Source organism: Choristoneura fumiferana, chromosome 9, assembly GCF_025370935.1.
Source record: "Choristoneura fumiferana chromosome 9, NRCan_CFum_1, whole genome shotgun sequence".
In the NCBI taxonomy this organism is placed as follows: Eukaryota; Metazoa; Arthropoda; class Insecta; order Lepidoptera; family Tortricidae; genus Choristoneura; species Choristoneura fumiferana.
In genome coordinates, this window is record NC_133480.1 from 4435068 (window position 1) to 4453513 (window position 18446).

Genomic DNA, 18446 nt, shown 5'->3' on the forward strand with positions numbered 1-18446 from the left:
ATTCTTTTAACGACAAAAGAGTTGAGTAACCATGTTTAAATACCCAGGTGTTGCAGCCCACCCACGTATGTTATTACTTGTATTAAATATGTATACTTAAATACATTGAAGGTGACGCGTTAATAAAAAAATATGTGTTAGTAAGTTACAGCTTACTTGTGTTGTGTCTTCGAAATGTGCAATTGCAACTAAATTGTAGTTTAATCATTATCAACTAGGTCAACTTTCTTTGTGTGGATATAATTAGCTATTCTTCTTCTTCGAATATAGAAAGTACGGTACGTTTAGAGCATCTGTACCCTTAGTGTAAGTTTTCGTTTAAAAAATACGTCTCGATCGCGTTAGCGTTAAAATCTCAATTTGTATGGATACACGAACATCGCAAACGTTCCGCTAGAGGCGCTGTTCTGTTGCAACAAAATTGAGACTTTAACGCGAACGCGGATCGAGACGTATTTTGTAACCGAAAACGTACACTAAGGGCACTGAAACCTTTGACATGACAGCCATTATCCAAATAAAGATTATATTATCGTTCTTTGAAACTTTTGTATATTTTAGGTATACTTTAACTTTACTTAAGTTTGTAACAGTTTGACACATTTAATTAAAATTTGAACCTCGCTATTAATGTTATTATTTTTAACTTCTTGTTTTTTGATTAAGTAAGGTAAACGCCAGAGTTCTCGACACGCTAGTGCCCAATAGTCGACACCCTGCTGTCATCTCTATTGCTAATGACATAAGATTGAAGATGCCAACTATTGGGACAGCGACGAGCACTCGTACGTTTACCTTACTGTAATATGTTTTTTTTTTCAGGATTTAGTGGGAAGTGTCAAAGGTGTAGTGCTGTTGTTATACCTACCTACCTACCTACTTCACACCCATCAATCACTACGCCTGTAGGTATCATTTAAACGAGGTATGAATATGATAGTACATACAAATAAACATTGTATATACCGATCCTTTCCCATAGTTAAATTATTATTTTATTAGACATGAAGGTACTTACTAAATAAAACGGGTATTAAAAAAGAAAAAATATTTATACAAAAGGACACCGTATCAACTGCTAAAATTCCTACATAGTCAATTACTATTAATTGACTTGACAGCTACTGCATGTTGGAGAATAACCCAAAAGAAAAGTAAAGTACGTCTTGAAGGCTGATCATAGCAGCAAAATCATTCCATGTCACTTTCACAAATCGCTTGACTGACACACTGACTTGCGTGAATTGCTATACGGGCATCTCCTACCAAGTCACCACTTTAAGTGCAACAAGTCGAAATAACAACTTCAATTCAATCCGACACCGTATTCCGAACCACAGACCACGTAATTAATTCCAATCACACGTTGACACTGAACGACACACTAAAACACATGTCTCACTGATTAAAACTAAGTTAATTTTGTGAACATTACGTGGAATTAAAGTAACTTTTTAAAAGTTCGAAAAGAAAGCACCACACACCCGGCTGACCGGATGGCATCCGTGGCCCAACCGAGCCGAGCCAAACAAACTAGACTGCTATGTCTGTTGCTGTTTCTTTCCTGCTCTGGACCTCAAACGAAAAAGCACTATCTTCCATTTCAGTTATGACACCATCAACTTAAAAACACACGACAGTTTTACCCGCTATTTAACCTTAAACGTACAACTAATTTGGTCGCATAGTATCGTGACGACAACATTCCACGAATGTGACAAAGACGGCAATAGTGATGCTTTGAATAGGGTAGTGAAAGGAATGTGCGCGAGTGCGACAGAGATAACGTAACAGCAAAAAAATGGAAGTCAAATCACGTGCGAACATTCCGCGCGTAAACACCGTTACCTGGTTTGCGTGATTACTAACCTTCCCACGTGGGAATTAAGTGTATTTTTATTTGAGTTAAATCTACTAGTGCTGGCATTTGCTTCCGGTGTAATTATTTTGGCGCGAATGAAAATTTATTACTCAACCAATCAACGTTTTTCGGGTTCCGTAGCCAAAATGGCAAAAACAGAACCCTTATAGTTTCGCCCGCGGCTTTGCTCAGGGACTAACAATGCTATAAAGCTGTAATTTTGCACGCATATATATTATATGTAAACTATGCCGAGTGCCGACAAAATGGTACAATAAAAACTAAAAAAAAATTTTTTTTGGTATACGTCCCATAGACGTAAAGTGGGGGTGTTTTTTTTTTCATCCAACCTTGTAGTGTGGGGTATCGTTGGGAAGGTCTTTTAAAACCATTAGGTGTTGCTACAACAATTTTTCGATTCAGTGATTTGTTTGCAAAATATTCAACTTTAAAGTGCAAATTTTCATTAAAATCGAGCGTCCCCCACCCCTCTAAAATCTAAACCGGTGGAAAAATTTTTGAAAAAATTCATGATGTTAGTAAGTATATCAAACTTACAAGGAAAACTATAACGGTTATGTTTTCTTGAGAATTATTAATAGTTTAAAAGTAAATAGCAGCCTCAGGTATAAAATATACCTATAAACTTGGAATATTCCGTACAAAATACGAAACCCTTAGAAAAGTATTATTTATTTTTTTCGTAATGGCTACGGAACCCTATTTCGGGCGTGTCCGGCACGCTCTTGGCCGGTTTTCTCACATTAAAGTTGTAATATCGACATTATAAAAACTTACCTTATCGGCTGTACAGATAATTTCTTTCCAATAATTTTGGCATCATTAGCATTATTCCAAACATTGTTGTTATTGATTGTTCTAGTTTTCGACTTAGTTTTTTCGGGAACCTTAGGTTTCAAAGATGGTGGCAAGATAGTTTCGGTTTTGTCTGGTGTTTTCGGCAATGGTTTAGCTGGTGCATGTGATCGTTTCACTATTTGCAGGACGACATTAGGGCTTTTTAAATCGTGTTGCTTTTTTACTCCTCCAGGGTCCGGAGTCAGCTGGCTCGTTCGAGATATGGACCTTTCTGGTTCAGTTGGCTTATCAACGCGTTTGGAACTCTTCGAACGTAATACCGATTTTTTTAATGTTGATTCCGTTGGGGGTACTACAATTGAAAATTAAGCATATGTAATGTCCATAATGACTTATTGTTCAATAAAAATTTGTAAGTATACAACTGTCTGTGTTGTATATAATCAAAGACGTGGTGTTAAGAAAATCCTGTATGATAGTTTAACTCATAATTATCAAGTTACTGATATTAGGTATGGTTCTAATACGACAAAATATGTGGCAAAACATTGAAATCCGAAAATGTGATTGTGACTAACATAATATCCATCCATCCCAGCCTATATACGTCCCACTGCTGGGCACAGGCCTCCTCTCAGAACAAGAGGGCTTGGGCCATAGTTCCCACGCGGGCCCAGTGCGGATTGGGAACTTATTTTGCTTTTACAATTATTTTTTTTCACTTGTACCCAAATGTGGCTTAAATTATCATACAAGATTTTTTTAACACCATGTATTAGTTATTTTTCACGTACCTGTCCTAGGTCTATTCCTAGTTACAGGTTTAGTCTCCGCGCTGCCTATTTTGGTGGTTTCTTCGACTGAATAAGACGAACCGGCGGTTGGTACCGCCTTAACACGAGAGCTGAATGTAGTTTTGAAGAAATTGGCCGAAAAGCCTTTCCTTGTCACTGCAGCACTGGAACTACGTTGAGGATAACTAGAAAAAAAAGAAAAACAAAAATGTTGTTACAAGGGGACACCCGGGTTTGAACCGGGGACCTCTCGATCTGCAGTCGAATGCTCTACCACTGAGCTATATCCCCGCTGAGAGAATTGATGAAAATAGCGTACACGTTCTGATAAGTAACGCGCCCTCTCTATGTTCTAAAGCTAACTAAATAATGTTAGACGTGCAAGCTAGATGGCGCTGTAAACGTCTTTAACAAATAAATCCCTCAAGGTATTTCGACGCTGAATTTACATTATTTGAAATTTAAATACAATAATTTAAACTATTGTACTTACTGGATCCCGGAATTACTAGGCACCCCTGGCGCCTTCTGCTGCATAACCTCCTCTATCTGCAACAAAAATGGCCACTTAAATAATTTTATTCAATTTGATATTTAAAGTTTCTAATTTACAACTAACTAACATCTACTTAAACTATTATTTTTCACATCAGTTAATATTGCCATTTTTTCTAAAAAAAACCTTACTTGATGTTCTAAATACGTGTATGAATATTTTAATAATTTTTTCTTACCATTATTTTGATCACCTATCTATTAAACAAAGTGCACACTCAAATCCTTATCATAATGAGCTACTGTTATAAAAATATCGCATAGTCCATAGTCATATCTTTATCGTGGTATAGAAAGGTAGGTAGGTACATACGCTTTTATATACATAATTAATTACCATTTGAGTGCCTATTGATTTTTAATATGGAGACGTTTTTTAAAAAAATGTGTTACGAGGATTTCACATGGCAGTGACGAAATACGTTTGCGTTTTTTATCTGAATATATTTAATGAATTGATAAATATTTGTCTTATGTGATGTTTTTATTAATAAAACTATTTTTTAGATACGGAATGTTATTATAAATTATATATATTATTTTCGCTTTAGGGTCACTAGCGTTTATTTCATATGATTTTCGTGGGCACATTTTCGTCGATATGGTAGATCTGTTACAGTTTCCAGGTTATCTAGTAGAAATACAGGACATCTAAACAATTTATTGAAAATGTCGTCAAATTCAACAGCTCGTTCATAAAAAATGTGACCACGACACGCCACCTATTTTTGTAACACATAATTTCTTGTACCCAAATGGTTGTCTGGAAGAGATCGCTTTTAATCGATAAGACCGCCTATTGTCTACCCTGAATCTAAGTGTTTATATCATAAGTTTTTTGTACTGCTTTATGGTGTGCAATAAAGAATATTTGTATTGTATTGTAGGGCTGCTAGATTTGTCGGCAGCCGCAACACTCTAGGACCAGCTTGATCCTCTGGCAATGCGGAGGGATGTTGCATCTCTCTGCATCGTGTACCGCATATATCATTAATGGGGAGTGTTCAGATGAATTGTTCGGATTGTTGCCTGCAGCTTGCTTTTACTACCGTACTTCGCGCAGGCGTCAATCATTTCATCCTCACCACCTTGATGTTTGGTAATCTAGCACCGTCCACGCACGACTAAAGTATGGAAGCTTCCTGGGACAGTGTTTCTGGAGCACAACTTAGGGATCTTTAAAAACCGGCCAAGAGCGTGTCGGACACGCCCAAAATAGGGTTCCGTAGCCATTACGAAAAAATAAGTAATATTTTTCTAAGGACCAATAATTCTCAATCAAACTTAGTCGTTATAGTTTTTTGAAAGTTTGATATACTTACTGCCATTCTGAATTTTTTCAAATTTTTCCATCCACCGGCTTAGATTTTAGAGGGGGGGGACGCTCGATTTTTAACGATTTTTTTTTTTTTTTTTTATCGTTTAGATTTTTCAGCATAGTTTACATACGCATCCGTGCAAAATTACAGCTATCCTAGCATTGATAGTCCCTGAGCAAAGCCGCGGACGGACAGACAGACAGACATGGCGAAACTATAAGGGTTTCGTTTTTGCCATTTTGGCTCCGGAACCCTAAAAACGAGCCTATCGGCCTAAAAGGGCCGGCAACGCACCTGTGATACCCCTCGTGTTGACAGTTGTCCATGCTTCCCATCAGGTGACCCACATGCTCGTTTTCCCCCTCTTATATATAAAAAAATAAGAAACGATAAAATATCAAGAAAAGAAACGCAGTCCCAAGCCATTTACGCTGTTTGACGGGACATAAAACTGCAAATACATATGTATACCTATATGTACACATAACGTAGTGGTAAACAAAATAACCCTTCTTTTGGTCTCAACGTAAAAACGACAAGATGGCAAAGACCGACTCACAAAATACGAAGATTTCTAGCAACACGTATTTATAAATATATACCATGCGTTTCATGCATTTCGCCCTGTGCAGCAAATTCCGCTGTCACAATTTGTCGGTAAAGAACGCACATGTGCGTTTATAGCAGCGGTTCTTAACCTTTTAGTTAGGAGGGACCATTTGGCAAAAGTTCTGTCTTGCCATGGACCACCAACTGTTACTGTTAATAATACACGGTAAAAGTAAAATTGTAAATGAATGAATGGTTGCAAGCGCTACTTGACTGGCTCCGTGGACCACCGGTTAAGAACCACTGGTTTATAGCAACCGAAGATGTAACGATGTTAAGTATATAATATTGTGCCCAACAGGATCCTATGATAATCGCATCGATCTTTAACATTTTAGTAAGTTTTTGTAACATATACATTGTGGATTGTTGATTGATATGACCAAGTGGTTAGAGAAGCTGACTACGAAGCTGTCGGGTTTTGGATGTTTAATATGTATTTATCGATATAAAGTATGTTTATCCGTTGCCTAGTATCCATAGTACAATCTGTGCTTAGTTTGGGACTAGGTCAATTGGTGTCAAGTTTCCCATGATATTGATATTATTGTGTATTGAGTATCCTCTTAGCCGGCAGTGAAGCATCAAATTGCCGCCATAAAACGTGTGTTACCTACCACCACAAATTGATATTCCCGTCGTCTTCGAACCCCAGACCACATGGCAGTCATTCCTACTACAACTAAGTACAATCTTTAATGCTCCAATTAATATATAAGTAGGTAATGTAAACAATAACAGAGAACTGACAGCGTCAGCTGACGTTAACTAGCAATGACAAAGTCAAAGATATTTTAAACTCTACAGCAAATAATATGATAGGTTTGATACCTAGAAAAGTTTTTTTAAGGATATAATTTTGTTTAAAGGTTCGACCAAACCGCTGCTTAAAAAACAGCTGTAGGTACTAGGTCTGTACCTATCGAGTTTGTAAGTTTTGGGATAAAAATTCGCAAACAATATTCGACCACTTTCTGGTATCCGATTAAGCCTACGGATTAAGCTGTGGCATACGTTAATTCAGTGATAAAATAATAATCTGGTGGTGAGATTCTGGTAGTCCAACTACGATCGTCTCCGCAGCCAGGATGTACAGTCGAGTTCATAAACTTGTGAGCAAAAATTTGATCAAAAATATCTGAACACGCTTCTACGTCGTTAACAATAGAGTCGTGTTCAGATATTTTTGATCAAAATTTTGCTCACAAGTTGATGAACTCGACTGTATCTATAGTCAATGCAAATAAACATTATAATCAGCAAAAAAAATGTATTTTATTAACAAATCTTATATACCTGTAGGCTTAACACATGTAAATTACATTTTAACACATTTTTATTGGAAACCCTAAACTCAGGACTGCAATTTGTACACTGCCTACACTTATTCTCACTAACCTTCGATTTCCTCCTTACTAAGACACCCATATTAAAGCTGAGAGTCCAGCGTCCAAAACAACACTCCAAAACGAAATGACATCGCACTCGGAGCGACAAAATTTGCAAAATTATTCTTTGGTGTAATGACAAAGACGATAGCGTCAGTTTCAAACGGCGAAGCGGGACTGACTTAGTAAAACAAATTAATAATTAATGTTTTTGGAAATAACTATGGTAGTTATTTGAAAATATGTATATGCATAAACTTAAGTAAAATAAAAAATGGATAGTTGGGGTATCTGAAATTTCAGTTTAAAAATTAACACCTTGTTATAGGTAGTTCAAAAATGGTAATAAGACTGTGCTGAAATTTAAATACAAGTAGAGAATTAAAAAATCTGTGGTCCGTATTTAATTATATCACCTTTTACATTATATCTCATTGTTTGTCAATTGTTTTGTTTACTTATTTTGTACAATAAAGAGTTTACATACGTACATGTATATGGTCAATTAATTTTATCAACGTCAAAACATATTTTATAGCAATCAATAATCAATTTCGAGTGGTATTTTTGAGTGGCATTATTGAACAGTGTATTCAAACTCCGAACGTTCATATTTCGTTCGAATTTCTATAATTCCGGAAACAGAATATCCTCATAAAATGAACGAGTACTCGTACCTACCTTGAAAAGTAGTTAATACTCCCTGTGACGACCGGATGGCCAAGTGGTTAGAGAACCTGACTACGAAACTTGAGGTCCCGGCTTCGATTCCCGGCCGGAGCAAATATTTGTATGAATAATACGAATGTTTGTTCTCGGGTCTTGGATGTTTAATATGTATTTAAGTATGTATTTATCTATATAAGTATGTTTATCCGTTGCCTACTCGTAGTAGCCATTACTATGGCTAATACGACACGATACGAGGTCAATTTGGTGTCAAGTGTCCCATGATATTTATTTATTTATTTTGTTAAAGAGATGAGTGCCGTGCCGCCTTTTTCCACACGGCTTAAAACAGCGTGGCTCTTATTACTTGCACCCCAATCTAACCACCCACACTCCGCCCTTTGCAGCGTACAAAAACGGTCCAGTCGTTGAACCTTTTTGCTATGATATCATTAATAATTTATGCAAGTATCACCCGTTCAAATATTAACTCGTAAATATAATTTACAAGTATTATATCCACCGTAATAACCCGAGGTACTAAGATCCAATTCAGAGGAGGTGGTTCTCAAAGCAAAATGTCCTCGTTGAAAAAACGACCGTAAGTTAGTAAGCAATCAGAGTGTTTAACTCCAACGTCAAGTCTGTTCTAGTACGGATGCGAGACGACATGTTTTGTAAGGAAGGACTGAAGGATCGTTTGAAGGTGTTTGTTAACAAATGCCTGAGGCGTATCCTTGGAATTTTTTGACCTCAGACTATCTCAAACGTTAGACTGTGGCAAATGACTGACGGAGCCAGTAAGCCGAGAAGCCGGCTGGAAGAAGCCGCGTAAGATCGAGCCAAATGGAAAACTCTTTACGATCTATGTCCCTAGTGAGGGATAACAGAGATCAATCATCATCATCATTATTCACTAGTTGTGGCCCGCGATTTTGCGTCGTCAAAGAATTCGCGGAAACTACGTAAGTTTATCGGGATATAAACTATTTGTTTAAGTATACTAGACGACCAGATGGCCTAGTGGTTAGAAAACCTGACTACGAAGCTTGAGGTCCCGGGTTCGATTCCCGTGTCGGGGCAGATATTTGTATGAAAAATACGAATGTTTTTCGGTCTTGGGTGTTTAATATGTATTTAAGTATGTATCTATATCTATATAATTATATTTATCCGTTGCTTAGTACCCATAACACAAGCTTTGCTAAGCTTACTTTGGGACTAGGTCAATTGGTGTGAATTGTCCCGTGATATTTATTTATTTATTTATTATTATTATTATACTAGTTTACTATCGCGGGTAGATACCAAACACAACTAACTAGGGTCTTCTTTTTATCCTTATCCCGATACTCCGACGGAAATCGCGAAATCTCAACTACTCTGTCTAAAGATTAAATTGCGCATGGGTTTTCTTCATACAGTGCAAATAAAATTCAGGAATATCAATTCAACTGGAAAACCCCGCGCGAACCCCATAAACCGCTATAGGTAGAGTCATTCACGATGACGCGTGTGTCTAATTTTGATAAAATCACGCGTCTTCGTGGATGGCACTAGGTATAGTTAGACTAAACAATACGGTATTTGACTATTTTGTATATGTTTTATAAATTAAAAGTACACAATTCCTGTTATCGAATAGAAAAACAATTTTTAAGCTACCTTTACAAATAACAAAGTTATACAGGTTTGAAATTCAAGATTAGATAGAGAAAGACATACTGGCATGTGACGTGACACGCCAGTACCGTCATACTTGCTGCATAGAGAAAAGCGTTTGAGAAAGAGACTGGTATAAAGATTTTTCAAAAAATCACTTTAAATCGAATTTTCAACCGATTTAAATTTTCTCTTCGCTAAACACTCTCTGTATATCTATATTTTCATAATTAAATTAAGATATGGCAAAATCAGGAGTTGTCAAATACCGTATTCTTATTTCAATCGATCAGAATGACAATCTTAACGTTTTTAATGTTGTCAGCCACAAAAATGGCCCTGAATAGGTCTTTAACCCACAGAAGGGTGGCAGAGTGTTGAGTCACGTTCGGGTGTATGGGGGTGAGGCTAGACACTAGTTGGCGCCATTAAACATGTCTGGCCTTACACCACGAAGTTCGATTTTCCTGTCCTGCTCACACTATTGGTAAGTATTTAAAATAGGTGTAAGATCCCTCATACACGGTGTAATAATTTGGAATTTCGAAGTAACTTGGCCCTAGGCCTTGGTCCTAGAGGACCGTGGTTTCGTCATTATTTCAAAATGTTATGAAATGGGTTTTCCGCATACTCCAAGAGGAAAGATACGGATCCATTAAGACTTCATGTGTCCGTTCTGTCTGCCATAATTAATTCGCTATACGAATATAATTGAATTATATTTGAGTTTGATTTAATTTAGTAGGTGTAAAGGACAATTTCTTTCTTGTACTGCAATTCTAAGATTAATCTGTCATCTACCAGGATAACAGGATCGAAGGATTTTGGGCACAAATTTGTGCCTCTGGGAGAGGACAGGTTAAGGATATAGGGTAGACTTCAAAATAAGACTTTACTAATTTCCTTTAGCAGACTTGTCTGATACATTCTTTTTGAATAGAGAATTTTTTAACTGGATAAATTGGATGGTTTTCGGTGTGCAGTCTCATCGATTCAGTATAATAATAATAATTCTTTATTTCCATAAAAAAGCACAAGTATCTTAGACTAATATATGTAGTAACTAGATAAAATCGTAAATAAAGTGGGCCACAGCTGCCAAACTAGGTGTAAACCTGTATTTCAGCAGTCGGAGCTCTTGCAAGAGGTCCATAAATGTGCTGATATCTAACAACAACATAATCCCTTGTCTAAAGGATTAGAATAGAGAGAACATCATATTATGTATCATCATCATCATCATCATCATGTCAGCCGAAAGACGTCCACTGCTGGACATAGGCCTCCCCCAAGGCTCTCCACTCAGACCGATCTTGTGCTTTCCGCATCCACCGCGATCCCGCGATCTTAACCAAGTCGTCGCTCCATCTTGTTGGAGGCTTACCGACAGCTCGTCTCCCGGTCCGCGGACGCCATTCGAGAACCTATTATGTATAACTTAACAGAACTAAAAATGAGAAATAGCAAAAGTTCCTCAGTTTCCCCATAAGTAAATTTTTTTAAGCAAGTTTTTTACTAGTATGTTTCTATAAGATCAAAATAATTGCGATTTCCATATTGGAATATCAAGTGTGATACTAGAAGAGGTGGGGAGATTTAACAGTGATTAAAATTAGTGTAGGGGAGACCAGGTACAAAGGTAACACAAGTCGAAAGTAACAACGGCTTTGTAGAGTTATGAAGTGATCAAAATGCCACATGAGGTCGTCATCAGCCAAATTTGTGGTCTAGCTCCCTAAAGTTGATAATCGTTTGCATCTCATAAAACAATAATGCCAATAGACGTGTCTGTCAACTTGAAAGTTCGACTTTGGCGACAATATTCATTTGATAGGAACTTGTTTAAAAATTGATAGACCACTTATTTGGTTGATGGTATGTACATAGCTAGCAAATCGAATCATTTCTCTGCTTGTGACCAGGTATCACCCTATTATACTGGGTGTGGCATGTAATATGAGCAACTAATGAAAACATAGATCATACTCCTCAGTCCTCAAACTGAACAACATTAGTTCAGCTACTTTAAAAAATAATTAGTTTACGAATTTTTATTACACTTAAGTTTATTCGAAGAAGCAATGTAAAGCGAAATGTTTGATGTTTGTAGCGTGAGAGGCGACGTCAGTCGTGTTCTAGGATGGCGTACATTGATAGCAGTATTTAATTTGTATGAAAGAACAAAAATTCAAAGACCATATTACTTTTAAAAGTCGCTGAAGTAATGTTGTTCAGTTTGACGAGGACTATGTTTTAATTTTTTGTTCGTATTACAGGCCACACCCGGTATAGGCAGTGCCACCAGATTTCAGGTCACGTACACAAGAACATGTCGTGTAATGACAGCAGGATTTTGACATTTACTCATTCATTTCATTCATTCTCCTTGTGTGCAAACATTCACTTCAATTCTCGTACCACTGCCTATACGAGCCCTGATTTGTGAATGGCATTACCACGCTCCGTTTAAGAGTACCTAACCTACTATAAATTGCCTTGAAAATAAAGCCATTGGTTGGCGTAGTAAGTACAGGTACCACTCATTGTAAACATTAAAGGCCAAATAGACTAATCTTTACGATAGATAAGACGTGGAGTACCCACAAGGTTAACTTTCGGTAGGTGCGATTGTGCGAAAGCCGTTTTATCACGTTTGCTTTGAATAAAGGAAAAGAATGAAGGAATAAGATAACTAGTAGAGTAGCTGTAGAGAACGTAGTGGAATAGAGAAACTTCACCTTGTTTAGGGTTTCGTAGATAAAGGGGCAATAACTGACACCTTAGTTTCACCATGTCTAATAATCTGTCTTGTTTTTCTTTTCACCGCTTAGGTAGGTAAGGTATTAAATTGTAAGATTGTAACGCATGCAATGTACCTAATGAATGACGGGATGATATAATATTTGTAAGGGAGTTGATTTGGGTTCAAGCGCTGGAGAAAATATCCGTGATCCATTTGATAATAAATTAGGTACACCTGTATATTTCTGGCAAAGAGAATATAAAGTGGCCTGTCTTAGTCATCTGTGCACGCGTCTTAGTAATTACTGTTTCACTTATTTTCCTGCAAAAGTGACATGGTACGACAAAAAGGATAGTAGCCATTTACGTTCATTTGTGTATTCAAGTCTCATTACCGTGTCGTGTCACTAGTGCGAAAAAAGCTGCACGTTTAATTAGACTGGCGCACAGAGAAATGAGAATGAATGTAAAGTTGGTTTTCTCCATTCAACTGAACTTCATTGATTTCTTGTATCAAATGAAAGCTACTCTAAAATTCAATTAAATAACACCTTTATAACGTTTACACATTATTGCAAGCTGACATGCAAGCAACGCAATGCAAAATGAGTTTTAGAGTTCAGAAGGCAAAATGGCAAAAGCGGCCTGTTTCGGCATGTCCATCGGTCGGTCTGTCCGCGGCTTATTAGCTTAGACTCTAAGCTAAGATTAGAGACTTAATATTAGTACACTGTGATTTTAATTTGGCATAAATGTAGTATAATAAACACGCCGACAAATTGGTAAAATAAAGTTTTGACAAAAAAGTGGGGTGAACAGAATATCGTATTCTCGCCTACTCCATGTGAGGTTGGTATCACTGAAGATCTTTAAAAAATACTGCAGGTTCGCGAAAATCATTTTTTAGTATTCCGCACCTCAAGAGGAAAAAACGGAACCCTAATACGATCACTTTGTTGTCCGTCCGTCATTTCGACCACTTATCGTAATTAGTAACTGGGCCAATCAACTATTTTACCGACAGTTTTAGCGCCTCATGCGTTACCAAAATTGTCTCTGGCGTTACCAAAAAATCGTACTTCCAACAAGATATTTCACGGTTTAATAGGTTGAACTTGCGTAGGATGGCTGTATTCATGTACACCATCTTTTAATTTACAGAAAAAACATGTCTACTTACAAAAATCTGCAATTGTTTGAAAAATGTCGCGGACGGATTAGTGTCCGTAAAAAAGTTGATTGGCCCAACTACGACAACAGAACCCTACGCTTCGCAAGTCCCGACGCACTTAGCCGGTTTTCATAACATAGTGGTTTATTTAAAGCTATAAAAGTCAAATTGTTGGAGCGAATTGCAATTGGTGCGGTGTGATGCAACGATGTAATAATGCATGCAGTTAAATTGTACCTTGACTTGCTTAGAGGATGTGAATGTTAAACAGAACTACCAACAAGACGTTAGGGTGGTAGATCACATATTTGACTGATGGTACATCTCACTGCAGCAGGACTACTACGAAACTCGAAACTCGAAGTTCGTATCGTACCGTCCCTCTCGTATTAAATAGTAGTATGTGTCAGAGGGACCGCACGACACGAACTTCGAGTTTCGTGTTTCGTAGTAGCCCTGGCAGGGCACAGGCCTCCTCTCCGAATGAGAACTTCAACTTGTATGAGTGATGACTCTAAAATATAAGCTGAAAACATTCATTGTCTCAAACGTTCACACGGTTGTTTTGGCTCAGTGGTCCTCTGAACCGGATAGGCGCGTATTTAAAACAACTCTATGTTAATAAAGTTTTAAAGTATAAAATTACTAGCGTCTAGCCGCGGCTTCACACGCGTAAATAATTAGATATAGCAGTTAAAATAAAAATACCGGGATTTAACTAAATTCCCGTAAGTAGGAATTCCCAAAAAATATGTCGTGATTTTTATTGAAATTGCATTAAGTATAAATAACAGTGACAAATTTCATGACTCTATGTCCAGCGGTTGTTATTTCGAGATTTTACCTTATACCGTGAGAATTTTTATTTGGCAAAAAACATAAAATACATAAGGCCTTATTCTAATAAGTCTTACAATATTATGCACCCTGGTAGGGTATGGCCACATTTATAATAATGTTATCTAATTCTATTAGGCAACTAAAAAGTAAGATATCCTACGTACTCGTACTTGCATTTACTTAAGCTTAAAAACTACGGTTACATTATATCGGAATCAAAAGTAGCCTGTGTTATTCCAAACGTCGAGCTATCTATATGTATAACAAATTTCATCTAAATCCACCCAGCCGTTTCAGCGTGAAGGAGTAACAAACACACACACACACACTCATACATAAACTTTCACAGTTATAAGAAAGACATCGTGAAGTTCCCAATCCGAACCACGGCCCAAGATCTCTCGTTCTGAGAGGAGGCCTGTATCCTGCAGTGGAACATAGATACAACTCGGTACGTATCGGCAGTATTTGGTTAAGCAAGACATACATATATAAACTGGCTGCATGTGAACATCCGGTGGTATCTAGAGCGATAGGCTCGCGGGTTTTGCAATGGCCCACGCATCGAGTTGCCTTCGAGCCAGATTGGCAAAGCTTAGGAGAAATGTTTCACAGGTGTCAAGTATTTTAAATGGCCCAAAACTACATATCGACGCTTAAAAGGAGAAATTGACTAAGCGACATTTTTTTAAGGTAGTGAATTATATAATACATTTTTGGAATCAGTAAAATAACATGTACTTATACAATTCACTATATTAAAAAAATCGTATACCTTTACTTGCCCGAATTTCACTTGCCATACCAACGTTTGCCATAAAACATATAGAACATGTATAGAACCGTGCTGTTTTCAGGATTTTTTTAAATGTCATCTTATAGAATGCAGTAGGTTAGGTTAGGTTACTTTAATATCAATTCTGAAGAAAATACTATTTCAGAAATAAATTACTTTATGGCAAAATAAAATTATGGAGAACCTAAAAAAATGTCGCTTAGTCAATTTCTCCTTTCAAGCGTCGATATATAAAACTAGTTCTATGTGTCTATGGGTACTTTTGGTTACTTAGATTTTGTTGCTATACCTACATACTTAAATACATCTTTGTATGAGTATATTTTTTCATTTTTATCAAATAACTGGAAAACGAGCAGGCGGCGGGTCACCTGATGGTAATATCGAAGACTCGTGAACAATACGGTCAAAGTCAAAGTCAAAGTCAAAATTTATTTATTCAATTTAGGCTATAACAAGCACTTATGAATGTCAAAAAAATCTACCACCGGTTCGGAAAAACCTCTGTTGAGAAGAATCCGGCAAGAAACTCAACGAGGTATTTTTTTTAAACAGATTTACAATATTATTAAATGATATTTATACATCACAAGTATTTAACACAACTTTATTTTTAACGGTACTTGACTATTTTTTAAAACTTCACAATGCCTGTTATTGAATAGAGTAACAATTTTTAAGTTACCAACATAAAATAATATTTCACTTAAAGTCTATGTAACACGTGTGCAATATTTGTTTACATTTTATTCTGTTCAATAACGCAGATAAATGAACAACCAGCCCTAATAAAACACGTGTAATTTAATCCAATATAACTGTTTTAAAAGCATTTCGTTTAGTTGTTATTGCTATCTGTACAAATTTACTTATTGTTCGATAAAAATACTTTTTTTAAGCTTTTATAAATACGCAAGTTAAGTGCGGCAATTGGGCGATACAGGACAAAGATTTCGCCGTCTGTGTATTAAAATAAATCGTTTTGTTGATAACGAAAGATATAAATGCCTGTAGCACCGTACCTCTAACTTCTTGCGTACGTACATTTGAGACTGGCAGCATAGTTCCATTTTTGAATAATAATATTGAACGGACGCAAGGGTGTTAAAGAGAAGACTGGTATCCGAGCTGCCAACGTAGCGAGTTATTTGGAAATACACATGAAAATAATATAAAGACGTGTTTTTAATTGGAAGTAGAGTTTAGTAAGGATAGTGGACCATCCGTCCACTATAGTACCTACTATACAAGGTGTTAATTGGTCATTCTGAAATTTGCATTATGTGCAGTGCAGTGGCGTAGCTACCGGAGGGCTAGACGGGGCAGTGCCCCGGGGCCCCAAGCTCAGGGGGCCCCTCGGACTCTTGACTTACAAACTATAAATGACAAATCTGGAGTACGTCGAATTCGGAACACGACGAACACGTAACATACGATTTTAAATAGTTTAGTTGGGGCCCTAGTTTATTTTTTACCCCAAGGCCTTTAGTTACCTAGCTACGCCACTGTTGCATATAAGTTTCCGTCATCGAGCCTTTCTACCGCCTCATTTTCGTGTATACGTCCTGCTCGAATAGGAAAACCGAATTCTACGCGGACGAAGTCGCGGGTAGCGGCTAGTTACAAATATGGAAGGCTTGTACTACTACAGCATTTATATCTTTTAACATAAACAATAATCATTAATAGTTATTGTCAATTTTATTACTCCAGCTCTCAATGTATACAGCTCTGCCTAGTTTGGCACCCACTGAACATGAAATTTGTAATTTTTAGGACCTAAGACTTCGCTGTCCGTTCGTCTGTGTCTGTCCGTCTGTCACAAGGCTGTATCTCATGAATCGTGATAGTTAGACAGTTGAAATTTCCACAAATTATGTATAAGTTGGCGCTATAACAACAAAATAAAATCAATATAATGTCAGGGGGCTCTCATACAACTAACGTGATTTTTTGCCGTTTTTTGCTAATGACTAGTGAATGGTTTATTATAGATGGTACGGAACCCTTCGTTCGCGAGTCCGACTCGCACTTGGCCGGTTTTTTCTCTTAAATAAATTTCATTTAATTTTCATTTCATTTGTTTATACTCAGCGGCACAAAATTTGGCCCACTCTACATACAAATTTGCCTACTACTGTACTGCATATATACATTGGAGGGCCAGATTTTTTGTCGCTCAGTATACTTCAACAACCAGCTATAACTAGCTAACTGAACAGATCAAAGACCCTAACCTTTTAGAATTCAACAAGTTCTTAATGTTAGATAATCCGAAGTTTTAAAATATCAATCTTCCACAAACTAAACTACCGATCACTATCTCTGCTCAAGGCCGGACCGGATTTCTTGTTTCCTCTGATGATAAATTACTACTTTGACAGTCTGCGCCACTCTACGTACATGAAGTAGCTATTTATGACAAGATTTGCCTTTAGATTGTATTTATACAAGGTATTTTAATTTTTTTTCGGAAAATTCCAGCAAACGGTTAGACTTCAGTCCAACTAATCTAACCTCTCCAAAGATTTTCCAGCGGAATTTTGGTTACCTACGATCTTTTTATGATTATTACGACAAAATAAAATGTAATTCATTTACACAACGATTAACTGCTGGGTGGATAAAAAAAATCGATGCGAAAAGTTTCTTAAGATCGTTAATGTTCGGACTTAGCTTATCATCAGAATTTTTGATTCTGTGTTGTTTGAAACTTACGGAACACTCTAAATAAGTAAAAACACTAGGAAATTAATTAATTGCGGATTTTATTACGAGGAAACGTGCAGCGATACAATGCTGAAGTATCCGACAAAACATAAATATATAAGGTGCTTGCTACTCTATCGTATTGGGTAACTGTAATGATCTGTTGAAACTTCTCATGCATAAATGTTAACATAATTTGTACACGGTTTTGAACAATAAACGTTTCTTATTCTTATTCTTATTCTTATAGATGTAATGTTTATTAGAAATAAATAAATATGTCAAATATGTATTTAAGTATGTATCTATCTAATAATTAATTAAAAATGTCAAATTATTCGTAATGTATTGGGGTTCAGCAGGTGGCGCTGGCCATACAGCGGGGAAATGCGGCTGGCATTATGGACACCTTTGACCCGGGTACGACGCGGAATGGTGGTTTTTAGGTTGTAGTTTAGGTCTTACTTTGTAGGTTATATTATAAGTTTAGGTTAATTTTATTTTGTTTTAAT

At 36.8% G+C, this 18446-nt stretch overlaps 1 protein-coding gene and 1 non-coding gene across 10 annotated transcripts in view; both read right to left on the minus strand.

Moving 5' to 3' along the window:
- The window catches only part of spdi (sperm antigen with calponin homology and coiled-coil domains split discs), a 94674-nt gene that overhangs the window by 49793 nt on the left and 26435 nt on the right, over positions 1–18446 (minus strand). For 5 of the 9 annotated variants that reach the window (XM_074091951.1, XM_074091953.1, XM_074091954.1 and 2 more), the window contains 3 exons: positions 3968–4023; positions 3475–3659; positions 2660–3032 (listed from right to left, as the gene is read on the minus strand). In XM_074091951.1, coding sequence (XP_073948052.1) covers positions 2660–3032; positions 3475–3659; positions 3968–4011 — 602 coding nt within the window. In that variant the 5' untranslated portion in view covers positions 4012–4023. Of the gene's footprint in view, positions 1–2659; positions 3033–3474; positions 3660–3967; positions 4024–4208; positions 4254–7355; positions 7406–18446 lie in introns of those variants that run through there. The other 4 variants (XM_074091949.1, XM_074091974.1, XM_074091950.1 and 1 more) reach the window with 4 other exon arrangements.
- TRNAC-GCA (transfer RNA cysteine (anticodon GCA)) lies at positions 3694–3765 on the minus strand. The gene has a single exon. It is a non-coding gene; the product is annotated as a tRNA-Cys (tRNA).